This window comes from Saccopteryx leptura, chromosome 1 (genome assembly GCF_036850995.1).
Source record: "Saccopteryx leptura isolate mSacLep1 chromosome 1, mSacLep1_pri_phased_curated, whole genome shotgun sequence".
NCBI lineage: Eukaryota > Metazoa > Chordata > Mammalia > Chiroptera > Emballonuridae > Saccopteryx > Saccopteryx leptura.
The window spans coordinates 369275405-369303361 of record NC_089503.1 but is presented as its reverse complement, the minus strand read 5'-3'; the positions used below and the strand labels follow the sequence as shown (position 1 = coordinate 369303361).

The following is a 27957-nucleotide window of genomic DNA, read 5'->3' as shown; positions in this document are numbered from 1 at the left end:
CTAGGATGAGTTGGCTACCCTACTTGGGGGAAAAAATTGCCACTCGTTGAGAACCACTGGCCTGGGGAAACAGAGAGCCATCTATGTACAATGAACTCTAAAAGTCATAAATACTACCATGGAGGCACACCTTTAGAATTCTTGGAACTCAAAGAAAAAATACTCATTTTCAATGAGGTGGAAGGGATTGGGGAAGACTTTATTTTCTTAGAAAGCACATTTCAGATGGCACATAAAAGCTTGAGGAGATTTTAACAGGTGAAGACAAACAATATGTTTGGCAACAACTGTTCAAACAAATGGGTGGGAAGGTGTTCAACACGTCCAGGATAAGTTAGCTAGTGCAGTGAGTGTGAGCAAGGCGCAGGAAGGTACAATCCAAAATAAGATTAGGAAGATAGGGTGGAGTCAGGTCTTGAAGGGCTTTGAGTCTTAAATAACGGGAAAAAAAACAACAACAACAACAATAAATAACACATATAACAAAGCAGAAATTTTTCTGCATTCTATCCTGATATTGACTCATTTCATCAGCATGACCACCCTAACTCTAGGCAGTATTATGTCAGCTTTACTGATGAGAAAACCAGAGGACATGGGGAAGACAGCTGACTAGCTGGAGGCAGCAAGGTAAGTCAACAGGAGATTCGAGATGAAACCCAGTCTCTCTCACTCCCGAGTGTCATGTTCTGAACTGTCACATTCTCCTGTCTTTCTAATCGACCATGTAAATTCATTAAGTCTTCTGAGTAGCAGAGTGACAAGAGCAGATATGAATTTTAAAAGCCAGCTCAGATGGCTCATTAATGTCAAAAAATCTAGTTGGTAACAATAAAATATGAGGGCTATATGCTTCACTCCCTTATTACCCCATTGCAATGCGCTACCTCCCCGTTACCCCCCATTTTATCTATACAATTTTGGGTAAAAGCCATAATATGGTGAGTTTACAGTCTAAATAGGCTGGACACTAGTAATAATTCCATCAGCTAAATAATTTTAGTGCTATGGTAGCACTTAGTGAATGCAAAGGGCTTAAGAGAGAGATAGCCAATCACTTCAACAGCAAATCTGGAAGTTTAGAAACACAGAGGGAAAGGGAGACCAAAGTGTTATGGAAATAATAAAATAATACTAAATATCTTTAAGGCTAGCAATAATTAAGTGTTTGGTAGCTGGTAATAATTTCCAAAGAAAAGCAGGAGAAGCCTTATTAGTTGCCTTGGAAATAATGCTGTTTAGATTTGGCAAAGCTTAGAAGAGGAGGAAACAAAACTGCTATGATCCCCAGGGGAAGATTCATAAAAACACATCTTTCTATTTTTAACTTGGATGCCTTAATACAATGGCCTCTCAGATACTCCCATCTCTTCAATCTCAACTGTTCCACAGGAGCCCTGTCCCTTTTCTCATGCCTGATAATTTATTAATAAGCCACCACATAAAAAAAAATGTTCTCTAATAAAACACCCAGGCATTGCGGACTGTCTAATATAGTTCCTTTAAGAAGGCAACTGAGATTTATGTAGAAGTGGCCATATTAGATTAGGGGAGAGATTAGCATCACTCCAGCCCTCCCAAAACACAGCCAAACACACTGTTCTTCATTCACAGAGCTGAGTTCATATGACCATTTTCAAATACCTCTCCTGAATTTCATGCAATAATATGAACTTCTAGAAACCAAAGTTAAAGTGGTATTAGATGAAATCTAGAAAAAAATCCTGTCTGCTTCTCTCTCCCTCCATTCTTCCAATTGTCACCCATTCCAAACCCCATATCGCCTTTTGGGGCAGGTATAGGAGCTGGAGTATAACTGGCTAATTCATTGGAAAATATTTTTAATTCTCATTTTCTCCATGGGAAAAGATACAAAAAGGCAAACAAACTGATACACACACAAGCAGACACACACGCTTGCCAGCACTCATCGAGCTAGTTAGAGGCAGCACAACACTGGACTGCTATTTTTTGATTAAGCCTGCACTCAGAACCATTAACCTTCATATTCCTTTTCAAGCAGAAAAGATCAGGATAATCGGCTATTACTTAGAACAAATAGGAATATTCTTCTCTTTAAAGCGTATGTTTCAAAATGTTTCAGAGCCATGAAAATTATATGACTATTTTTCATATACCACGTCCATACTTGGCACATCCGACTTGTGTTGTGCCCACTACCTTTCACTTTTCTATGTCCTTCAAAGGACAAGGGCAAAGCACTGGCTTGAGGCAAATACCTATCTTTTCTCTGCTTGGCACCAATTCTAATGGCAATTTAACAATATAACAAGCAAAATCATTTGGCATAATGCACAATGTAAGCAAATAACACAGTTTGCTAAAAAGAACAACTAAACAACAAAGCGGAGCTTAACAAAGCTGACTCATTTCTTGAGGGTTCTATATTCAATCTAATTTGCATAGTGGGTATTTGGCAGCTACACTCTCTTCTTTCCCAAATTCAATAATGTTGCCAAACCGGCAGCTCTGCAATAGCTGAGGGAAAGATTATGTGCCTCTGGTCTGGCTTTCCCTTTTTCTGTGTAACAAATTTGAACGTTAGACTAAGGATCTTCTACTAAGAAAATATAAATAGCAACTTGAATAACTGGTTAATAATGAGTGATCAGCTAGACTTGTGTGCTCCTATGTTGGGTGTCTAATTTTCTTGAGAAGTAACAAAGACTAAAAGAAAGGGCTACCAACTGAAATGATTCGGAAAGGGACATTCAGGGGGAAAGGGTGGCTGTAATTCATCCCCACTTTGTCTCCGTGGTAGGGATCACCCCGTGGTCCAAGCTTACCTTCTCCCATCATGCAATCTTCTTTCTTAGTCTCTACCTGTGATCCTTGGTGTTTGGATGAGACGTGGATTTGATTTTTTTGAACATTTGTCTGGGATTCAGAGATATCTTCACTTTTGACTTCTAAATTAATGAGAAAAAGAAGTGAATGTTTCTTGATTTTTACAGAATAAAATAGCATTTTTATTTGTAAAAGATTCCTACATGTTAAGATGTTTCTCTTGTATGCCTCCACAAAATGATTGTGAGTGCCATAGAATGCATGTAATGCATCTAGAGTTAATGAAATGAAATCCCATGTACTGACAACTAGCTTTAAGGTATAAAACTGTACTGTCCAATATCATATGTAGTGAACATGTGAAATGTGACTAGTTCGAATTAAGAAGTGCTTAAGTGTAGAATATACAACTAAACTTTGAGAAAAATTTAAAATTAATATTCATTACATGTTGAAATAAATTTTAATATATTAGTATAAGTGGTTTCTGGAAAATTACATTATATGCCTCATATTTGTGGTTCATGTAATATTGTTATTGGGCGGAGCCAGCATGGAATATGTCTAATAGTTTTGAACCTTTTATTTGAAAATAATTATAAACTCACAGGAAGTTGCAAAGAAATGTATAGGGAAGACAATGTATTTTTTTTTTAATTCTAAAGTAATGAATGTGCCCTCGCTGGTAGGATCAGAGGTAGAATGTCAGCCTGGCATGTGGATGTCCTGGGTCCTATTCCCAATCAGGGCACACAGGAAAAGCGATCATCTGCTTCTCCACCTCTCTTTCTCTCTCTTTCTCTGTTTCTCTGTCTCTCTCTCTCTCTTTCCCTCCCCCCTCCCATACCCGTGGCTCATTTCAGCAAGTTGGCCAAAGGCACTGAGGATGGCTCCATGGCCTTGCCTCAGGCACTAAAATAGCTTGGTTGCCGAGCAACGGAGCAAAGGACCCAGATGGGCAGAGCATCACTCCCTCGTGGATCCCAGTTGGGACACATGTGGGAATCTGTCTTTCTGCCTCCCCGTCTCTTACTTAATAATAATAAGTAATAATAATGATAAAGTAATGAATGTTAATTTTAGCAGTTTGAAAAGTTAAGAAAAATATAAAAAAGATAATATATACAGATTACTTCTATGTAATTGATTGCTGTATATTCTTTCTTCCCCATATAGTTTCTCCCAATTTCTTTACATTTTCTTTTATAGAAAGTTAGTAAACACACACACACACAAACACAATGAACTTTAGATTTGAAAACAATGACCAAAACCTGTGGTTCAAAAAATCACAGGCAACAATCCAAGGTGATGAGAAACCTCTTTACCTGAAAGAGACAAGTGCTCCTCAGTTTCCTTGTAGTTCATCCAGACCAATAATGACAGAGAAGTGGGGATGTCAGGCTGAAGCCCGATTCCAATACAGAATGAGTCTTTCGGTAGTGTCCCATGCTTCTCCCTTTCTCCTTTGTTGTGACTTCCTCTCTTTGTCTCTCCTCACTTTGCCTCTCTGTATAGTCACTCTTATCACTGTGGTTTCTTAGTATGTCCTAGTTTCACAGGTGTTTCAGTCACTCATTCGAGGGGGACTGTCCGTGGGCAGAGTAAGAATTTAGCTTCTTTCTCATGCTTGAAGAACAGAGTAGAAAGAGAGAAAGAAGCCTCTTTTACAAAACCTCTTTTCCTGATCTGCTTCTGGGGAACTAAGAACATAATTTCTATGTTCCTAGAGAAAATAAAAAAACAAAACACCAAGCACTCTCTTTTTTTTTTCTAAAGGAAAAGAGGACATTTCCCCCCCGATTCCTGATCTCACCTTTTGGAAGGTGACCTGCGCAGTGGGACATGGACTTCCAGAGTGTGAGATCTGGAGCCAAACTGCCTGGCTGCATGTGACCTTGGGGCAAGTTACTTAACCTTTCTGTGCCTGGTTCTCCACCTCCATAAATAGACATGGTATTTAGTACCAACTTCATAGGTTGTTGTGAAGATTAGATAAATCCATGTATCTAAAGTACTTAGGACCTGGTCCATATTGAGTGTTCAATGAATTTTAGCTTTTATTATTATTGCTATTATTAAGATTAGGCAACCCCCCCCCAAAAAAAAAAAAAAGATTAGGCAACCTTTGTCTCTACTACCTGAATTAAACAATTTATCTCTGTATGGCTTACTATGCTGTAACAGTTCATAGAAATTTCTCTTTGGGAGAAGAAAAAGAAACATCAATATATTATACATGCTGGCATTTTTCCTTCAAGATTTTCATTCAGAAGAAAAAGCTACATACTTTTGCTTTTGCTTTTCATAAACCAACAGCAAACCAGACAGCACAGAGCCAGCCACGAGGCCACAGAGCACAGGGAGGCAGACAGGATGATGGTCGACTTCTCCGACCTAGTCATAGGTAAGATGGCAAATGGCCTGGATCGAGCCGTAAAATTGGTTCCTGTTTGAAAAACAAAGTCGCAATAGTAACTATTAATAATATGCTAATGTAATATTGTGGGAAAATATGCTTACAAGACTTAGTAGGTTTAATAAGTATTCATTGAATTAAACAAATAAATGAACCAAAAATGAATTCAAGATTTGTATTACTGAAGAACTATAAGAATCCCATTCCAACAATAACACACAATTGTTCTTTCCAATTTGTCCAGTACAGATGAGGAATTCTTCCAACTATCCCCCTTTATTCTCTTGCCTTCTCTACCAATGCAAAATTTCAATTTCATTCTAATGTTTCACTAATTAGAACAGAAATGTTCTCAGTTCAGAATGTGTGAAACTACTTGCTGTGACATATGTATTCTATTTAAAATATGGCATATAACAACAAAACAGGGGCACAGAGACTCCTGCTACAAAGCCAAAAGAATTTTAATTTCCACGCAAACTTTGTTATCTGGAAAACTGAGTGTAGAGCATGGTAGACAGATAGAGCCTCTTGTCTATGAAAGATGAAACAAAACAGCCAATTCTCTTTAAAGAGTTCATCTTTCTAAGATTTCATCTCAAACTCCTCCACTTTTAATAGACTAAACATTTTGGTCCTCATTCCACTATTATTTTTGAAACAAGGCATAAGAGAAAAATCTTGCCTATACACACAAAAAAACTGTATGCAAATATTTATAGCATCTTTATTCATAATCACCCAAACCTAGAAAAAAACCCAAATGTTCTTTAATAGGGGAATGAAAAACTCAACTGTAGTCTGTCCAGATGATGCAAAACTATTCATCCATAAAGAGAAAAAGAAGAAGGAAGGAGAAACGAAGAAAGAGAGAGGAAGAGAGAGAGAAACTATTAACAATGTGAAACAACTGGGAAGAATATCAAAGGCATTATGTATGAGAGCAGCCCATATCTGAATGGTACGTACTATATGACTCCATTTATATAACATTTTAGAAAAGATAAAACTATAGCAATGGAGACCAGATCAGTGGTTTCCAGGGATTAGTGGTAGTGGGAGGGGAGAAAATGAGTACAGAGGAAAGCACAGGAAAATTTGGCAGGGAGCAGTGGGTGCGTGGGGGGGGATTTCTGTTTCCTAGTTTTGGTGGATTTCATGACTATATATATGTATGTGAATTCATAAAAATATATACCACAAAAGATAAGCTTTACTCTATATTATTTTTTGAAATACAAAACTTTTAAATTTGTCTATAATTTGGAAGCTGATAGATACGTTCATTATCTTAATTGTGGGAAGGGTTTCATGGGAGGAGACATTCATCAAAACTTATCACATGACATGCTGCAAGTATGTGTAGTTTATCATGTCAATTATACCTCACAAAAATAAAAGGCTTAAAAAAAAAGCTTGCCTATGAAAATGAGTTACTGATAGCTAGCATTTTAAAAATAGTTATTCAAAATAAAAAAAAATCGACCCCAAATCTCTGCTTTCATTTGAATCACTCAAGCAATAATTGTCTTTATTTTCTCTACTTAAGCGAACACAATGTTTTTCTTTACTGGGCTTTTCCTGGTTGAACTGGACAATCTGACTGAAAACCACAGTCAGATTTTTAATCTCTTGACTCCTGGCTGACTCAGTCCCAGTGCTACAATAATGAAATTAGCTAGAAATGGTTCTACTTGAGACAAACTTGGCTTGTGTCTTATCAATTAGTTTCTTTTTATGGGTATCTGAATAAAATAAATCTAGCCTGGATATGGGGAAATGGCTTTTACTAGGGATTTGCAGAAGTAAAAAATAAAATTCCTCATTTTTTAATTCATTTTCCAATGATTGCTCAGTGATTATTTACTTTGCTCAGTGGGTTATTGTTCTCATTCTTAAAATATTTATGAGCTAGTAAATGGAATGAGACACACATGCAAATGTCTGTAATACAAATCAGAATGTGACTCAAGCCACCGGAATGATGCAAATCAATTGCTTTGGAAGGATATTGTCTATTGATATGATAAAAAATATCTATATACCAGAGAAGGGAGAGCTTAAGTGGGACTTTGAAGATTGAGTAAATAAAGACAGAAAGAAGAAAAGATAGATTGATGTTTAGGAAATTAATGCTGGGAAGTACTGATGGTTAACACTAGAAAGCATTTCAGACAAATTTTGGTGGCATTAAATGTCAATCAAAAGGCCCTTGGCAATGCAGTGTTGTAGAAGAGAAAACTCTGAGAGCCTTAAATCAGAGAAACCAGCTTATAAGCACAGAGCAGTGACTTGGGTCTAAGGATAGAGACCACCAGCTTTCAAATATTTTGAGCAGAAGAACATTTTAATTTTAATTTTAATGTTCTTGTATGTGTGTGTGTGTGCGTGTGTGTGTGTGTGTGTGTGAGAGAGAGAGAGAGAGAGAGAGTGAGTGTGTGTGTATGAGAGAGAGAGAGAGAGGTGAGGGGTAGGAGAGAGATGAGAAGCCTTAATTCATAGTTGTGTCACTTTAGTTGTTCATTGATTACTTCCCATACATGCCTTGACGGGGGAGCTGAGGAGTTCAGGCTGAGCCAGTGACCCCTTGCTCAAGCCAGAGACCATGAGTTCAAGCAGTGTGACCTTGGGCTTCAAGCCATCCACCTTTGGCCTCAAGCCAGTGACCATGGGATTATGTCAATGATCTCATGTTCAAGCTGGCGACCCCACACGCAAGCTGCCGACCTCCAGGTTTCGAACCTGGGACCTCAGCATCCCAGGTTGATGCTCTATCCTCTGCACCACCACTGGTCAGACAGCAGCAGAACATTTTTAAAAAGTGCAATCTTAGACAAAATCTAAATAGACTTACTTATTCACAAACAAATATTTGTGCCTATGACATGCAAGGTTTTTCTACACCCTGAGAATGCAATGCTTAACTAATTAGGATTCCTGCGTCTTTTACAACTTAGGTACCACTGGGGCACAGAGCATACAGGCAATAGACAAACAAGCCAATGCAGGGAAACTATGAAGCCAGGTAGTGGTTTAGTGCCATGAAGACTGAAGTGCAGGTAGAAGACAGAATGACTAGAAGTGGAAGAAGGGTTGTAGAGTATATGATGCCAAAAAGCCCTCTCTGAGGAGGTGACACTGGGAAGAAACCAGAGTTAAATGATGAGTGAGCATGTGAATTTCTAGAGGAAGGACATTTCAGTCATTGACATGGCAACTGCAGTAGAGTTTCTCTGGGTCAGGTGGCGGGGAGCAGCTTTGATTCCCTCACTCTCTTCCCTGCCCAGAAGCCCCTGGGGACCCCCTAACAACTCTGTGGCTCCAAGAAATGGTTAGAAAAGTACAGCTGAGACCTTAGTAATGACAGTGAATGTGGAAGGGCTGGGGGGGTCAGTAGAACAAACTCACAGAAACCCTCTTTCCAGGTGGTGTCTTAGGAGGTGAAGAAATGAATAAATGAGCTGGATTTGTCAGCAAGTTAGAAAGACTTGCGAGCATTCCATACACACTTGGCCAGAACCATTTAACTTCTGAGTTCCTCAATGTCTGTGTTTCTAAAACAGGACTAATGATTTGTTCCTATCTCTATTTATTCCTCCCTTGAAAGAAAAGAGGAAAAATGGTAAAAATTATTGTAAGTTTTCTGCTTGATTCGTAGGTGAATGAAATAATAACAACAATATAAATCTTCTTACATTTATGACTTTGGAGCTTGTTATAAATAAAAAAAAAATTGTTGATTGGCCTCTCAACATGGGAATGAGAGCTGTGTGCCCAAATGATTCTAGCACTAGAAATTGGTAGAGTTGGAAACAAGGAGTTACTTTCAGTATCTATACTGTTAATTAACATGATGTCAAATTAAAACTACAATGAAATATCACTGTCCACCTATCAGAATGGTTATCATCAATAAATCAACAAGTAACAAGTGTTAGCGAGGATGTGGAGAAAGGGAACCCTTGTGCACTGTTGGTGGGATCGTATACTAGTGAAGCCGCTACTGAAAACAGTATGAAATTTCCTCAGAAAATTAAAAGATGAGCTTCCATATGATCCAGCAAGTCCAATTCTGGGTATTTATCCAAAGAAAATAAGAAACACTAATTCAAAATGAAATATTCATCCCTATGTTCATTGCAGCATTCTTGACAACAGCCAAGATACGGAAGCAACTTAGGTGTACATCAATAAATGAAAAGATAAGGAAAATGTGATACATATATATATATACAAATATATATATATATAAATATTAATCAGTAATATAAAAGAATGAAATCTTGACAACTGCAACAACATTGATAGACCTAGAGAGTATCATGCTAAGTAAAATGTCAGGCAGAGAAAGACCAATACCATATAATTTCACTTATATGTGGAATTTAAAAACACAAAACAAATAAGTGAACAAAAAAAACCCCAGAGACATATCTATAGATATAGAGAGCAAGCTGACGGTGCCAAAGGGGAGGTGCAGTGGGGATAGGAATAAAATTTAAACAAAATAAAACATGATGTCAATAAGGTGTCACAGAAATGCAGGCCTTTTAATGCCTTTTCTGATTATCTTCCTACTATTGATATTTTCTTCTAATTCAAACTTTTGTAACCTAGTTCTGAAAGAGCCCCATCTCACAGACTTGGTCTTGATAATAATGAAGACTGATTTAAGGAAAATGGCTGAAGAAAACCCTCAATTCCTCAGTAGTCTATTTTACAACTTATAGGAGGAACCTAAAATAAAGTAGCGGTCTAGTCAATGTGAATACCAAGCTCCACTCAAAATCTCTAGTGTTCCTGAGAAGTCTGGTCTACACCACATTCTACATTTGACCTATAGCTTACTCCTTAAAATACCTCAGATAAAATATTCAGTCTTAGGTAACTACTGAGGAAGTTAAAGGACAAAAGTCCCTAGACAAAATATCCAACTCTGCATATGTTACCTTTCAAAATACATCCTTGGGAATCCAACGGTCAAGGACAATGAACATTTCTCCATGAACCTGCACTTAAATTGGGATACCTTCATAGATATTAAAAGAATATCTTCCCAACACAATTAATAATAATATTACTTTACCACACAAGATAATTCCTTTGTGAAAAAAAAAAGGTCCAAAACTTGGAATTAAGGGGAAAAAAATAATTACAAATTCTATCAATGTCATACTGGAGCATTTTCAAATAGGCCCATCTAAGGTTTATCAACTTCTCTGGAACACACCTTTTTATTTACTTAATATTTAATATTCATTAAAGATCAGGCTTAATTAATACAAGTTTGGTAAGCTGCAAATAATTTTTGTCCAGAAAAGATGCAAAGGACATCGGTAAACATCTAACTTCAAAGGTTAGTTTTATTGCCCTATTTCCAACTTAACAAACTTAGGATAGCAGCTCCTTCCTGGCTGTAGGATCTGTATCTTTCATATGTTATTTAACAGCCTTGCTTTCCTTCTGGTTCCCTCATTATGAGTTCAATAACTTGTTGACAAGTTCTCTATATATTTTTATGAAAGCCATATTTTGAACTTTTTGTAAAGTATACTATGACAATTTGAATTTAAGTTTCCTAAGGGAAGACTAGTATCTGGCTTTAATTAAACATCTGCAGTTGAGCTTCAGATAACCCATATCAAAACATCTGATTTACTTTGCCATTTCCAGTATCTAAGAGTTTTAAGTCCAGTAGTGATTGTTCTGATGCATTTTATAAAACTTGGCATTATCACACCTGTACATAAACTGCTTTCCACAGTTCTATGTTTCAAGTATCAGACTAATTTCCCTGACCAAAATTAATAATTGGTTGTAATTTTCTCATTTTTAGTTCACATGTGATGTCAGGCTTTTTAAAATTCTTTTAGTTGGAGTTCTTCTTTTTTTGGCAAATCACAATAATGCATGCAATATTAAAATCATTTCTTTTTCAAGTGGTTAGCTTTGTGTTCTTATTGGAGTTCAATCCTTTAAAAGGATGATGTCAGAAATTGGGCGTTCAGTTCTACCCTTCATGGAAATGAGAGAGTGGTATTTTACGTAGGCTCATCTGGCTTTGAAGTTTAATTAACATGTTACCCACTATAAAGTTGAATAGCCCTATGCTCTAACAAATCAAAAATTGTCAAGAATACTTCAGAAGAGACATGTCTTTTAAATTTTTTTTTTCAAGAAGAACTTGATCATATAAGCAATTTACATACACTTTATACCTATACTTTTAAAGTACCAAGGTTTTAAATGGATTTGCCATTCATGTGTTGGGGGGCAGTAGATGAGGGCAGGAATAAAAGATAAGAATTAATACTCAATTTCCCAGGATTCTCTTTTCTATAAATTAAAGTTTTCTAATTGATATCTACTAAATGCTATCAAATATCACAGAAAAAAATTTTTAAAAAGTAGAAAACTCAAAGGAAATGTTAACAACCAGAGGAAAAAGGACATTTGGATTCTTGCTTACCAGGATTCTCCTGAGGCTTAATTTCTACAATGTGTTCCTGCTTCTCACACCTTAATAATATAATGAAGTGATATTTTCTCTGAACTTTGATGATTCCTTATTCATTATAGGAGCTATACCCATTATAAAAGACAAGGGGCTATTTTTTAATAAAAGAAACAGATAATAAAAACACACTGTGCTGAAATTACCTGGAGGGAAAGTGACAGTAAAAATAAAGTGCCAATTTGACCCAGAGATCAAAACTGCCAAGTTGGAGAAGCTCACATAACCATCTTGAGTTTCAGCTTGAGTGTGCCCTACAAATAAACACAAAACCGAGAAGGAAGTGTTAGTTTTCTACTTAAAAGCAATTTCTTCAAGTCTTCTCTAGAGAGAGGCAAATAGAAAAATAAAGAAAAAGTAGGTTTTTTAACTAAAGAGGTTACTAAATTCATCAAGGTTTCCTTAAACAAATCTTGGAACCAAATAATCCGAAACAGAATAATAATGACGACGAACATAAGTGAAAGCGTCACCAGACCCTCTGTGCTTTATACACATTATAAATAAGCTACCCAACAATCACATAAAATATGTCGTTATCTATATTATCAAGAGATTAGGAAATAGGCTCATAAAAGGTAACATTGCATAGTGCTGGGGTTATAGCCCAAATCTGCCTAATTTCCACATTAGTATTATTAACCACTACTATATCTTCACTATTTGATTATTAAATATCTCTGAGAAAGAAACACTATTGTCTTTCCAGGTGGTCAGTGCTCATCTCTGCCTTTATTCTATACAAAGGCTCTGTAGTTTATGAGGGGACAGACTTAGGCCAAATGATCAAGACTTTGGCAATGTGTCATAGCACGACTGCTAAAGATTTAGCAACTTGAATTGTTTGGGCTGTGGTTTCCCTGAATAAAATGCAAAATAAAGATGCTCCCATCTTCTAAAAACGAGGCCATCCATTTATAAGGTGAAGGAAGACAATTTAAGCAGGATCACATTCACAATGCCATTAATTAGTCTTCTGACTCCGCTATCCTCAAATTACTTTGCTAATTAACAGCTGCTACCTTCCACTCTGAAAAAGTCACTATGATTGGTATGATGGCCAATGAGTTAGGAGAGTGGTCTTAAAGTTTATAAATTGGTTGGAGATCTTTTTAAGGCTGAAAGGTATCATAAAGGAGTAACATGCTTTGTGCTACATTTTTCAATTCAATTGCTCAATCCTTTTTGTGAAAACATTGTCTTTCCTCATCAATTTTGCAGAGCTAACTAAACTTCCTTTTTTGGAAACATCTTTCTTTCATCTCTTCAGAGTCTCAAAATAAATAAAATGCCCAGAAAAAATGGAAATAAATAAGCCAAGACTAAAATAAATGATAGGCACCCAAGATAAATGCAGTTTATACTCTTTAAAACCTATATGCATCAAAATTATGGTCAATAAACTCTGGCAAACAATGAACTGCATAGTACAGATGTTCAACATGAAATCGTTTGCTGCAGTTTTTCCTTTGACAAATGTCCTTATTGTTCCCAATTTTGCAGGAATACAAAGCAGCATTTAATCGAAATGTGTCCGTGGAGCACAGTGAGTCTGCCTCGTAGCACAGCCGCCAAACTGCCTAATGGAAAGTGCTTTAGCTCCAAATGGGTTTGCTTTTGTGTTAAATACCAGCTTGTCTCAGAGATCTCTACAAAGATGCCCATATATGTCTATGATATTCTCAGATTTGAAGCATATGCATGCAAAAGCTGAGGCCGTCGCTGCCAAGAACAGTGCATTACTCCAGGCTTCAGCATATCTCTGGAATGGTAATTGTAAAATATATAAATGCCATTGACAGGTTGACAGGCCCCCTGATCAAGCTGGTCCCCCTGCACATGCTGAGGGAACTTGGGACGAGACGGAGTGTGGAGCTTGTGTAAAACTGAAATTGATTATAAGACTTACCAGAGAATGCTACCTGAGTATGTTTTTACAGGGCATATAGTTTGTTTTTGTTTGTTTGTTTGTTTGTTTGTTTGTATTTTTCTGAAGTTAGAAGTGGGGAGACAGTCAGACTCGTGCATGTGCTCAACTAGGATCCACCCGGCATGCCCATCAGGGGGCAATGCTCTGCCCATCTGGGGCTTTGCTCTGCTGCAACCAGAGCCATTCTAGCACCTGAGGTGGTGTCCATGGAGCCATCCTCAGTGCCTGGGACAACTTTGCTCCAATGGAGCCTTGGCCACAGGAGGGGAAGAGAGAGACAGAGAGGAAGGAGAGGGGGAGGGGTGGAGAAGCAGATGGGTGCTTCTCCTGTGTGCCCTGGCCGGAAATCGAACCCTGGACTCCTGCACACCGGCCGCCGCTCTACCGCAGAGTCAACCAACCAGGGCCGGCATATGGTTTCTAAAATATTTTTTCACTCCCAATTCTCTGCCACATTCTCTCTCTCAACCTTAGTTCTACACACTAGCAAAGTATTGCATGATTAATGTTTAGACATTATTTTTAAAAAATATTAAGATATTTTTTCTATAATTAATTAGGATCTATGATTACCAAAGAACTTGAAGGGCTCTTAAATAATAGTCTTTGTGTATATAATAAATCAGGTTTTTTTTGTTAATAACTTCTTTTTCCTGAGGAAAATCAACTGAGACAAAAGAACATAAGGTTAAATTGCAGAATAAAAGATTTGGAATAGATACACAGGTATAGTTTTGTTGTTGTTATTTTTCTTTTCCTGAGGAAATACTTAGAATAAGTTATATAATCCATTTCAAATGGATTTGGTTCCATTCTTTTTGAAGTTAAGGAGAGGTATTTCATAATGGTTTTAAAGGATACTTTTATGCTTAATAAATTCAAAAAAATAAAAGATACTTTCAATCATATGAAATAGGATGTTTCGGTAATGTGGGCATTCTAAAAACAGAAAACTATACAAGACTTTTTCTCTCCATAACACACATGCACATATATACACACACACATACATACATACACACACACGTGTGTGTGCATAGAAGACAACCTTAGCCTGTTCCTCATATTTGATAATGGTAACAATAGTGATCCAAGTGAGTCATCTAAGTATGAGTTGGTGTTAATAGAATAAAATAGCAAACAGCTTCATGCCTCATTTATTTTACATGATCACAGTATGATTCTGAGCTAGTCAGTGATCAGATACTTGGTATAACTGAAAGGAAAATAATGAAGGATGTGGGGTGCTAAGGGTCAGGAGTGGGTAAAGTCAAGTATGGAGTCTGAGTAAGGTATGGTATGACAGTAAGGTATGGAGTGTGAGTAAGACAGTGGGTGTGGGTGATGTATTTATATAATGGACTGTGAGGGATGAAATGTGAATAAAGTACAGAGTATGAGTAAGGTACGAAGGATAGGTAAGGTAAAAATATAAGTAACTTTTATACATGGAAAAATGGTTAAGAGAGTAAGTTTTATGTTCTGTGTGTTTTACAATATATATTTTTTAAAGGAAGATGGGTAATGGGTGGAATATGAGTAAGGCCTAGGTGGGGTGATACGGTGGGAGTAAGGGCATGGAGTACGGGCACAGTGTAGAGTGTGAGTCCAGTAGGGAGTGTGACTCAGGACATGTGACGTGGGTACGGCACGGAGTACCAATGAGGGACTGGGTACGGGTAAGTCATCGAGTACAGGTAAGGTACTGCGATCGACTGAATGTTTGCATCCCTCCCAAATTCAAATGCTGAAATCTAATCTCCAACGGGATGGGCTTGGAGGAGGGGTCTTTGGGAAATGATTAGGTCATTAGGGCAGAGCTCTCATGAATTCAATTACGTACCTTTATAAAAGAGAGCCCAGAGAGCTCTCTCCCCCATTCTGCCATAGGAGAACTTATTGAGAAGATGGCTACCTATGAACTAGGAGGTGGGCCCTTTCTAGACATAGAATGTGCTGGGGACTTGACCTTGGGTTTTGCAGGTTCCAGAACTGTGAGAAATGAATTCCTTCATTTATAAGCCCTCCAGTCTATGCTATGCTGTTATGAACCCTGAAAGGACAAAGACCGATAAGGAATGTGTAAATGGCGTAGAATGTGGGTAAATGACAGGATATGGGGAATGTATGGAGTAGAGGATGGGACAGGTGAGTTTCAGCAGTCAGATGAGGATACTGATATATGTATATATTATTAGAACATGAAAAAAGCTGAAAACTGACATTTTTGATGCTGCTGTGTTAACATCAGTATTACTGCTCTATCTTATGCATTCCAGACCCAAATGCCAGCAACAGCTAAATTGAATTGAAGAATGAATAGAATGACATCATCAAAACAGGCAGTTTACAATGACCTAATAATGCAGTTTTGAATGTTTTAATTTTCACATTAGCTAATCTTGGATAGCTTTGCTTAATTACATTACTTTCTTAATAATGTGGCTTATTTCTGTAAATTTGTAAAGGAAACATCTTGAGATGTCCTCTTCCACCTTAGGACTTTAAACCCAAGGAGTTTCAGATTTAATTGCTTGGTTTAAAGAAATCACCAAGAAGAGCAAAAATACAAATCAGCAATATGGGTGTTACTTTCACCAAAGTGAGTAAACTATTGACTGCATTGAATGAAAGTATGGAAAATATGAAAGGTCTATTAGGTGATTCTCATAAAATAGCAACAACATCTGGGCTTTTTAAATTGGATTATACAAAGAGAAAGTACACAAGGTGATGAAAAGAGTAACAAGACTATGGAAGTTTGGGGGAAAATTATTTTTGTCCCCAGGCAGAAAAGCTTTGATTTCTTAATAAGTAAGTAGATAAAGTAGGAAGTTTATAGGTCAAAATAGTTGAAAGGCAACTTGAAAAGAGATAGCAGTCAAATTTACAACTCCAATAGGAAAACAACTGAATGAAACAAGCTTTAAACAATAAGAGTTTCGAAGTTATAAAATATTTAATCATGAAATGTCGATTGCCTCAAGAACATTTTCAGAAACGGCTGGTTCTATGGCTAGTTCTTTTTGCTTGAGGTATAGCTTAGCACAAAACAAAAAACCTAAGCTAAGTACTAAGTGATTTGTTAAAAAATCCTGGATTTAATTTATTTAAGACTATATTGAGTGAGAATTTATTATTATTATTTTTTTAAAGACTTGATCATTACAATTTATTGCTTTCCTTTTTTAGAGACAAGTAACAAAGAATGAAAATACAATATCCTCAGCAGAAGCAGATATTATATACCAGACAACAGAAATAATTTATGCCAAATTAAATACAATTAGCAGTAGGGAATAGATTTAGCACTTCTACGCTGGAGTTATTCCTATACATTTTAGTATTTCATATAGTTTACAGGAGCCATGAGAATGAACTTTGATTCATTGCCTAGGTAGTACAGGAAGTAACTTTAAAGTCATGGCTTTTCTTGGAAACCAGCAATTTTGCAGACATGCTGCTGTTTAAACTGATAGGTGAGTATTTTACAAGTTTGGAAAAAAACATTACAAACAACCCCAAATCAATAAAAATGCCTCAACCAGTTCATGATGTGCATAAGAAATAACCAGTTCATGATGTACATAAGAAATCTGATCAGCTAATTTTTAAAGGAGTTTTCAATACACCCTGTAATTTTGCTTTCATTGCCTGAGCCTTTGATGTCATATCTATGAAATCTTTGCCAAGACCAATGTCAAGAAGATTCCTTCTTTTTTCTTTTCAGAGTTTTATACTTTTAGCCCTGATATTTAAGACTTTAATCCACTTTGAGTTAATTTTTTCTATATAGTGTAAAACAATGGTCTAACTTTATTCTTTTACATGTGGATATCAAGTCTCCTCAATCCCATTTGTTAAAGAGACCATTTTCTCCATAGTGTGTATTCTTGGCTCCCTTGTTGAATACCAGTTGGCACATACATATGGACTTATTTCTGTGCTCTCTATTGTGTTTCATTAGTCTACAGGTCTGCCATTATGTAAGTGCCATACTGTTTTATTACTATAGTTTTGTAATATATTTTGAAATTTGGACTGTGATGGCTACAGCTTTGTTTTCCTTTTTCAAGACTGTTTTGGCTATTTGTAAATTTTCTTAGGTTCCATATGAATTTTATAATTGTTTTTAATTTATGTAAAAATGTTATTGAGATTTTGTAGTGATCACATTGAATCTGTAGATCGTTTGGGGGTAATATGACCATATTAAATAAAATTAGACAAGTGGGATAACATCAAATTAAATATATTCTGCATAGCAAACAAACAGAGAGGAAAGTAAACTACAAAATGGGAGAAAATATTTGTAAGCTATACTTCTGATAAGGGCTAATTTCCAAAATATATAAGAAACTCCTATAATTTAACAGTAAAACAAACAAATAACCTAATTTAAAAATACACTAAAGACGTGAATAGACATTTTTCCAAAGCAGATCTATGAGTAGCCAACAGGTATACGAAAAAATGCTCAACATCACTAATCATCAGGGAAGTGCAAATTGAAATCACAATAAGATCTTATCTCTCACATATTTTGATGGCCATTATCAAAATACCAAAAGATCACGAGTGCTGATGAGGACGTGGAGAAACTGGAACTCTCATACACTGTGGCTGGACATGCAAAATGGTGCAGCTGTTATGAAAACACTGTGGAAGTTTCTCACAAAATTACAAATAGAAATATGGGCCAGTGAATCCACTTCTGGGTACTTATGAAAAAGAACTGAAATCAGGATCTCAAAGATAGCTGCCCCTCGTGTTCACTAAAGAGCTATTCACACTTGCCAAGATATAGAAACCACCTAAATGTCAAGAAAATGCGGTATATACATACAATAGGGTCTCATTCAGCCTTTAACAAAGGAAATTCTGAACTATGTGACAACTTGGATGAACCTTGAGAGCACTATGCCAGAGGAATGAGCCAGTCACAGAGAGACAAATAGTGTATGGTTCATCTATATGAGGTATCTAAAATGTTCAAACTCATAGAAGCAAAGAATAAAATTTTGTTTTGTTTATTGTTTGTTTGTTTTTATTTTCCCATGCACATGGTCCAGGGAAAGTAAATGAAGCTACGCAATGATACTAAGACTGCACAGAAAGTTAATAGGAGATAAAGAAAGGTGGAGAGGGAATAATAAACTTGAGGGTATGCTCTGAGCTGGGTACATTGCATTTCCCATCGCCATTATTCTTCCAGTCTTTGAGACCCAGTGTTTCTCCATAGAAACCACCTTACGTGGTTGACTTGCTCCTTGGGCCAGTCCCTGGTACTGAACCAAAGAATCATTTGTCTTAGGGGACATGCCCTTCTCCTTACACCATATTGGGGATCTGGGTGTAATAAAAATGCTTTTCATCATGCAAAAGAAGGGAGAAGAGAAGGTGGTTCCTTAAGAATTTGCTACTAGCCAAAACTTTCTTTTCACAGACACTGGCCATGTAGACTGGGAATGAAGGGTGTTTCTTTCAACTCTCCAAAGGCACTGAGTATTACTGACCTTGCTGCGGATGCCTAATGCCTGGAGACGGGTTTTGTGCAGACGCAGCAGTAGCAGGTGTCTGAATGTCGTGGGTACCTACCTTTCAGCACTGAGTCTGATGTCCCTTCCAAGGAGACGGAAACGGCCCATGGCTCTGATGGCAGCCCCAAGGACTCTACTCTCTGATTCTAAACATAGGGGAAAAAAAGGAAAAGTTAGAGTCGGAAGAAAATTTTGTGAATTTATCTGAAAAAAAAAAAATTTAGAATAAATTCTTTCATAAAGCACAAATTCAGTATAAAAAAGCAAAAGAAGGAAAATGATAAATAAGCATTTTCTTTCTCATGTAAGGACTATATCATGATTATCATATTGAGAGAAGAGAAGGAACATTATTGCAGAAAAAGCTGGGGCAGAGCAGTGACGAGGAGAAAGGAAAGCTACGTTTATAGGAGAGGAGAAGGCGTCATGTGCTGATGGCTAATGACAAGGTGACCAACTTTTTTACAATGAAAAGGACAAAAATAAATTGAAGAAAACAATATCGTAAATAAAAGAAACATTTTATTCATTGAAACAATAATACACTATAATATGATAAACGCATAATAAAAACATTTGTAATATTTTATATTGTAATTATGCTTACATGCCTATTAACTCTTAATAATAATTGTAAGAAAAAAGTACTCATTTAGATACAAATACATCACATCACACGCAGTGGATCAACTCTGCATCCATCGAGTACGGACATTTACAGATTAGTCTTCCAATATCAAAAAGGAGGACATGTAGGGGGACACTTTTGAGGGAGGACGGAACTTACAAAAGAAGGACTGTCCTCCCTAAAGGGGGATGATTGGTCACCTTACTAATAAGGAAGGCGAAGCTTTGGGGGAGAAAGCAGGAAGAGAATTGATTGAGAACCAGAGCAGATCACTGGTTTCCATGTATGGACTTCAGTCCTATGGCCTCTGTTCCACTGCAAACGTGTCAGCGGATGCATTTTAAAAACTAAAGAGTAGAAAGCAGATTTAATTATTCGATTTCACTTTGTTTTCCTCAATGACTTAAGTAAATACAGAAAAGATAACACTGCATCAGAGGGTGTGACCACTGATATGAGAATTAAGCACTGAACCCTCCTTGTAAATGATTTACTTAACCACATCTGAGAGAAAATATTTAAAATAACATAAAACTATAATGCAGATGTGATGGGACAAATTCCTTCATTAACAAATGAAATGACTTCTTCAGATATAGATACACTTGTTTGTAAAGGCTAGATTTCCATGGAGATATGAGACTTACTTGAAGAATATCTTGGGGAGGGAAAGTATCAGAATTACATTCATACTCTTAACCAAATTCTGGACATCCACACAAACTGGAAGGAATGCAGGCTGCGTAACAGAAGGTCGACGACAGAAGTGGGGGGAAGGTCTAAGGGCAGCAGATGTCACATTGAGGACTCTGTCAGTGTGTACCACAATGCTGGAATCCGCCCTGTGTGCAGGGGATGCGCTACCCAGTTTTTAAGATCGGTGCCCGTGAACAAGTTACCTGCTTATCTAGAAAAACGAGTTGTGGCTGGACTGGAAGTTCTTTTCCCACTTCTCCGTCTGAAGGCTGGACTAGGACTGAAAGAGCGTAGGGCCGAACATATATCAAGTTCCCTGTTTTAAAATCGCTTGTATTTCTGGCACATATAAAACAAAACAGAATAGATTCGTAAGATTACAAATATCACTGAAGCAGATATTTCCCATCAAACATTATTACTAGTGAAAATATTTGCTTTTGCATCTAGAAACTTATTAATAATAGACCCTATCGTGAACATTATAACTGGAGAATAGTTATATATTTATTTAACATGTTTGCTTAGCCATAATAAAAGATGGACTGGGTGTGCGGGGGTGGGGGAAGAAGCCCAAATTAGGAACCTAGATTTTTATCACAGTTTATTAATATCAGCCCCCAAAAACCTTCAGTGAGGGAACTTACCAGAGTATAATACTTAGACGGTGGAGATGTTTTCAGTAGCATATTAGTAAACCAGATCTCCCCCAAAAGGCCCTGATTTGTAGTGGTTCCCAGTTCCCCTGGTATGACTACTTTCCCCATGGCTGACTCTGACACCAAGATGCCATCACTGAGAACTGGGAGGAGGTGCTGAGAGCGAGCCCCAGCATGGCCCTGATGAGCATGGAGTTGCTCATTTAGTCCTCACAACAGACAACCCTTCCATTCTTAGACTCTCCACAGTGTGCTTGCACTAAATAAGTTCAATGACTATGGGATTAATTAATTGATTGATTGATTTTAATTGAATGAAACCCTTGGGGAGAATAATGCTTATAATTAATTTATCCTAATACTAACTGTGTATCAGGTACTGTTCTAAGCTTTCCATGTATAAACTCATTGCATCTCTAAGTTGACATTAGGAGGTAGGTACTCTTACTTACACAGAGGTCCAAAAAGGCTAAAGGAACCTGCCAAAGGTCTTACAAATAGTAAGATATGACCAAGGTCTGAGCACTTAACCAGTGAGCTCTATTGTTTTTTACCCCTTTCGGGCACATTAATTGCTGATGTGACTTAGCAATTAAATGGTGTAAAGCCAGTAGTCAGGGCCAAGGCCACCATCAGAGCAGCCGCCCGGCTCATGCAGGTTCGCATTGGATTCGGATAGTCGGTAAAGAAACAGCGGAGCCAAAAACTGATGGGCCATAGCCTTTAATCCTACCTTGCACCCGGCGGGCAAGTAAAAAATACACACTGGGCTCCAAAACCCAGTCACACTCAGTGCTCACAAAGCCACTGACTTATCCGAGTTTCCTAGAATCAAAGGTTTCTAGCTCACCAGCCTTCTTCTCCTCAGTTCCCCATCTCCTTCCTTATCCCAGATACAAACTCTACACAAACTGGCATCTCACCCAGCACTCCGCCATCTTGGCTGCTTCTCCTGGCCTACTCCACGTGGCCTTTCTCTGCTCTCCTCTCTAATGATAATCTCAGGAACCAAGAACCAAGCTCTCGTTCAGTCCCCATTTTATAGTGTAGAAATCCAAACCCTTAATCCAATATACAAAACAGGGAAGTCTCTGATGCAAAGTCACTCTCTGAGGCATGATTGGATTGTACCACCCTACATCAAAAAGGGTAGGAAAGGCTTAATCCCAAAACCAAGCCTCAGGCTACAAGGATTCTACCTGCCTTTAGCCCACCCCAACACACATTAATATCACCTGGGCGACGGCCTCCTCGTGTTATCTTTAACAAAGTGAGCATAATACATTTTATCTGCCCAACAAATGGAATAAAATAAAATAAGGTAAAATGGTTATATAATTCGTGACACCTTCAAGCATCTTTTTTCCCAGAGCTTTGGAATTTTTGATGACCAAGATAGCTTTATTAAAAGAAAATTATAGATTATATATCTATTTCCCCAATATGCCTATTATATGTTACATATCATAGGCATGTAATAGCTTTTTAGCAACTAAATGGGCATATAAAGATAGACATCATATATACATATATTACCCTAATATGGAGTATCCTGTGGTGACTCATCATCAGCACAACCTAGGTCAAGTTTAACAAAAAAAGATTTGACTAAAAAAAAAAGGTAAACTATCCTACCCTCAATTAAATGCTTGTAAGTTAAATACTTTATTCCCCAACCTTTTATTATTTTTTGTGGGAAAAGAAAAGGATAAAATATTTATTTAACATAGATGGTATACAAAAAGTAACAATGAGTCCTAAAAAGAGTAAATAGTGGAGGAGCAAACACAATGGATCATGAACTACGAAGTTTCTGTAGGAAACAGTTTCCCTCTCCCCCGGGAACCCTGGGAAATGGGGCAGAGTAGTCCTGGAATCCCCTGGGGCCATCTACCAGCTCAGGCTCTGACCCCCGCTTCAGCCGCTCCCTGGGAGTTTAACATGCACTAGCTAGCCGAATCATCACTTCTTAGCTTGCTTACCCTGAGTGGCTAAGGCTCCCTTTTAATGCCTGAAAGAGAATAATTTAAAACAGACTTTTCAAATCTATGCTATTAATTCTATTCTTCTGCAAGTCCCAGGTTGTTGGAAAATGCTCACATTGTTACCAGATCCTATTTCTCTCCTAACCTGGTTCTTAAATGCTTTCTGATGTGGAACAGGAGCGGGCTAGCAGCGCGGGTTAAAGAAACTGAACTGCTCCATCAGAGATCCTGACATAAGTACCTTGCTGTCTAGAGAGGAAGAGACGGGAACCAACTGCCCGGACACCCGCTGAAAGGCCTGTCCCCGACACACTTTAAAGTTTATTGTGAGCAAACATCTCTGATTAAATGTAAACAGCATCTCACTGGAGGTCAGACTTGCTACTGCAGCATATCCCAGGGTAATACCACTTTAAGCTCCACATAAACTCTTAAGCAGTTTCTATCCTAAAACCTGACCGTAGGTGGTACAGTTTTTTACGATATGTTATAATAGTGCAATAAATCTGTTAGCTTAAAATCGAATCTCCGTGGCCTTTTAGAGAAATCATCATTAAATGCAGGGTCCTGTTAATGATGCCATCGAAGTGAAATTGTTTAATCTGCTCAGGGGGTGAAAGGTCACCAAATGAATTTTTTATAATACATCAACTTGACACGCAATAGGGAAAACTGTAATAGATAAAAGCAAAGGAAAAGGGCACTGTCTTCTTCTGATAGGTCGATAGCAGCCAAGAGAGTCACTCATCCACTTTCCTTTCACGATGGGGCTCCTTTTGCATTTAATATGGACACCCAATTAATACCTCAGCACCACAGACAACCTCATTTTAGGTGACTTATAGCAATTTCTCCCCCTTCCCTGAAATGAAAGTGATCACAATACATCATAGCATTGTGCGAATTAACGTTAATTGATTCAAGTTACCAAGCAATGATGGGCCACTTATATAATCTAGGCGTTATTGGGTGCTAGAAGGGATGGAGGGAAGATTAGATTCCAGTGTCCGTTGCTGTGACGACGGGAGTCACCTGACGCCTTGTTAGACAGTTGTAAGGTTCTATTGCTGGCCCCAGTGGGGTCGTCAGTAAACTGGAGTGATGTCCAAACATCATTATATGCTGCTCCAATATTAAAGCAAAGGGATTAGCAACTTATTGCAAGCAACCTGGATTTGTCATTGTGCTGTCCTTATCCAATTTCCAACCGCTAATGTGACTGTAGCCTGCGGGCAGAAAGACCTACAGCCAAACTTTAAAAAATGGGGGAGGAAAGTTCTCTCCAATCCTCCCAGTTCTAACTACTATTTAACAGCTTCCTATACCTAGGCAGGTATGTGAAAGAATTTTTTCCCCTTCAATGCTTAAGTGAAAACTAAAAAATAAATAAATAAATAAATAATAAGAGAAAGAAAATACAGAAATTTTCCAGTTTAGAAATCACCACTATTCACCTCAACCCTTGCTTTTCAATTTTTTTTTTCAGTGAGAGGAAGGGAGGCAGAGACAGATGCCCGCATGCTCCCTGATGGGGATCCACCTGGAAAGCCCACTAGGGGGCGATGCTCTGCCCATCTGGGGCATTTGTTCCAGTGCCCTGCAACCAAGCTATTCTTTAGTGCCTGAGGCAGAGGCCATGGAGCCATCCTCAGTGCCCAGGGCCAACTTGCTCTAGTCCAGCCATGGCTGCAGTAGAAGAAGAGAGACAGAGAGAAAAGCAAGAAGAGGAGGGGTGGAGAAGCAGATGGGTGCTTCTCCTGTGTGCCCTGACCAGGAATCAAATCTGGGACATCCACATGCCAGGCTGATGCTCTACCACTGAGCCAACTGCCCAGAGACCCTTGCTTTCCAATTTGCCAGCTCTAAACTTTTACCTTGTAAAGAGAAGGGTGGGGTTGTTTCTACTTGCATTGGCAAACCCAGTATACAAATAAACAAATAAATCTTATTGGTGAAAGCTGGCTCTGGGTAAGACCTACGGTGTGTGTGTGTGGGGGGGGGGGGTAAAGATGGGGGCGGGGTAAAGGTAGGGAGTTAGAAATACTTCCTCACTCAGTCTTTAACCTTTGTCTCCTCAAAGTTTTCAGGCTTCTAGAAAAGAGCTCCATGTTTTAATTAAATGTTTCAGGGTGTCCTGAGCATTTTCAACCATTTTTCATTTAAATTGGCTAGATAGGGCAGAATCTATATATGCCAGGAGGGGACTTTAATTCCAAGGTAGTTTGTAAGACTCTGTAGTGTGGATAAAGATAGTAAGTTCTTTAGTCAATTCAGTTTAACAAACATATGTCAACTTTTCCACTATGCACAAATATTGTCCAAGGCACTGTGAGATATGCAAAGATAAATAAATACCAGGACCTCTATCTTAGAGGAACGTTGTTTTATATGAATGACTTTACTGGCAAAATTTCAGAGTTTGTAAGGCATGAATAATTTTACCGGCTAACTTTCAGAATTGACACATAGCATTTTACTTAGACAACAGTCTCCCCATATCCACAGGGGATACATTCTAAGACCTCCAATGAATGCCTGAATCCAGGAATAGTACCAAACTCTAGGTATACTATGCTTTAAACACACACACACGCACGCACGCACGCATGCACACACACATACATACCTCTTCACTTCAAGGAAGCACTTTATGGCTTCTCTTTGATATAGCTGAATTACCAGCATCACTACTTTTGCCTCTGGGGCCATTTTTAAGTAAAATAAGAAGGGTGCCTTGAACCCAAGCACTACAGCACCAAGCCAGTTCATGGGATAACCTGGAAGGCTACAAAGTGACTAAAGGACAGGTAGTATACACACTATGGCCACACGGACAAAGGGATGAAGTGAGACAGCGTGAGGTGACATCACGCTACTCAAACAGCACACAATTTAAAAGCTATGAATTGTTTACTTGTGGAATTTTCTATTAAACATTTCTGGACAGTAACTGACAGCAAGTAACTGAAATCTCAGAAAGCAAAACCATGACTAAGAGGGGACTGCTATTATTTCACAGTCCTTAAGCTCCTTCCCCATCAAACCTAGCCAGATACCCTTCGCTTCTGTGAACACATAAGAGAGAAGAAATGTCTTATGATATGACTGTTTCTTTTCTATACGATAGAGCATAGTGGTCCCAGACGTGGCCCATAGTAAGCACCGAATACACGTTACTATAGCAACACTAAAACAAATCGGTATCCAACACGCACTACTGCGGCTCTTAGGTTATCAGATGCCTCTGTGAAGTCATCACCTCCCTCGACCTGGCTAACTTTACGTTTGGAACACTCTTCAACTGGGGTGCTTACTGCTCTGCTCCAACACATACTATTCAACTCTGGAGGTTCTTTGGAAGTATTCGTTTCAAACTGAGATTTGAGGAACCCTAGGTGTGGGCTGCAGTGTCAGGAATACATAGAGACACATCTGCCCAAAAGGTCAACACAAAGGTCAAAACCTAAGTATTGTAGTCGGTATATCTTTTAAAATAGTGTTTATAATATTAAAATCTAGCATAGATATCTTATCTGGAATAATGGAAACTTTGAACACATTTTAAGGTCATACCCAAATTATTCAAAACTTCCCATTTGTACTGAGGTGCTGCCACAGTCAAAATCTGACCAGGGAAACAGAAATCACTCACGACTGCTCTGATGAAAGAGATTTAATACAAGATATTGATTACATAAGAGTACTGGAAAAGCAGAGAAGCCAAGCAGGCTACATTTCAATATTTGCGACTAGTACTTAATGATCATTTATTGTGCATGGCACTGTGCTTCAGTACTCCTGGGAATATATAAGCCTTGACCACCTAATAAATATTACAAAGATAAAAATATACTCAAGTCACCCTGGCTGGTTGGCTTGGCGGTAGAGCGTCAGCCCTGAGTGTGGATGTCCTGGATTCAATTCTTGGTCAGAGCACACAGGAGAAGCAACCGTCTGCTTCTCCACCCCTCCACCTCCTTTCTCTCTCTTTCTTTCTCTCTTGCAGCCATAGCTCAATTGGTTTAAGCTCATTGGCCCCAGGCACTGAGGATGAATGGTGGAGCCTCTGCCTCAGGTGCTAAAAATAGCTCAGTTCTGAGCATTGGCCCCAGAAAAGGGTTGGTATGTGGATCCCAGTCAGGGTGCATGCAGAAGTCTGTCTCTCTATCTCCCCTCTTCTCACTTGGAAAAGAAGGAATACACACACACACACACACACACACACACACACACACGCATGCACACATACATATTTTTTCAAGTCAATTTTACAAAAAACTAAATTAATGGTTAAGCAGATTAATACTGAATCAATTATATTTTTGTAATAGTTATAGAATGAGATTTAATACATTTTTAATAAATAGTTGCATATATTTTTTTGCTATCCATTAGCATATGAGCCATATAATTTTGGGACATAAAGGCTGTTCAATTAATGTTTGGGAAATACAAAACATTGAAATGTAAACTTTCATAAGTCTTTATTATATTTACCTACAATGTCACCATCTGTACAAATAGTATAAAATTCTTGATTTTAAGGTAGCATGTTTCAATTTTGGAAACAGAACTACATGTGTATGTGGGTGGGGAACTGCTGGATATCAACAGCAGCAATAGATTACCATAAACATCCCATTTATAAGGAACATAGTAGAAACAATACAAACTGTGGAAGTAGAATCAAAGAGTTAGTGATCTGGGGCCATTTAGCATAAGAACAGTCGTCCCCAGGGCATCACTGCAGAAATAGGGCTGTGAAATAAATGACAGCT

The 27957-nt window shown here is 38.0% G+C and overlaps 1 protein-coding gene across 7 annotated transcripts in view; it reads right to left on the bottom strand.

Moving 5' to 3' along the window:
• The window catches only part of PKHD1 (PKHD1 ciliary IPT domain containing fibrocystin/polyductin), a 482558-nt gene that overhangs the window by 16443 nt on the left and 438158 nt on the right, over positions 1-27957 (bottom strand). For 5 of the 7 annotated variants that reach the window (XM_066359212.1, XM_066359216.1, XM_066359217.1 and 2 more), the window contains 5 exons: positions 20739-20874; positions 19270-19357; positions 11888-11995; positions 5099-5257; positions 2808-2930 (listed from right to left, as the gene is read on the bottom strand). In XM_066359212.1, the coding sequence (XP_066215309.1) occupies positions 2808-2930; positions 5099-5257; positions 11888-11995; positions 19270-19357; positions 20739-20874 (614 nt within the window). Of the gene's footprint in view, positions 1-2807; positions 2931-5094; positions 5258-11887; positions 11996-19269; positions 19358-20738; positions 20875-27957 lie in introns of all 7 variants that reach the window. The other 2 variants (XR_010748128.1, XM_066359215.1) reach the window with 2 other exon arrangements.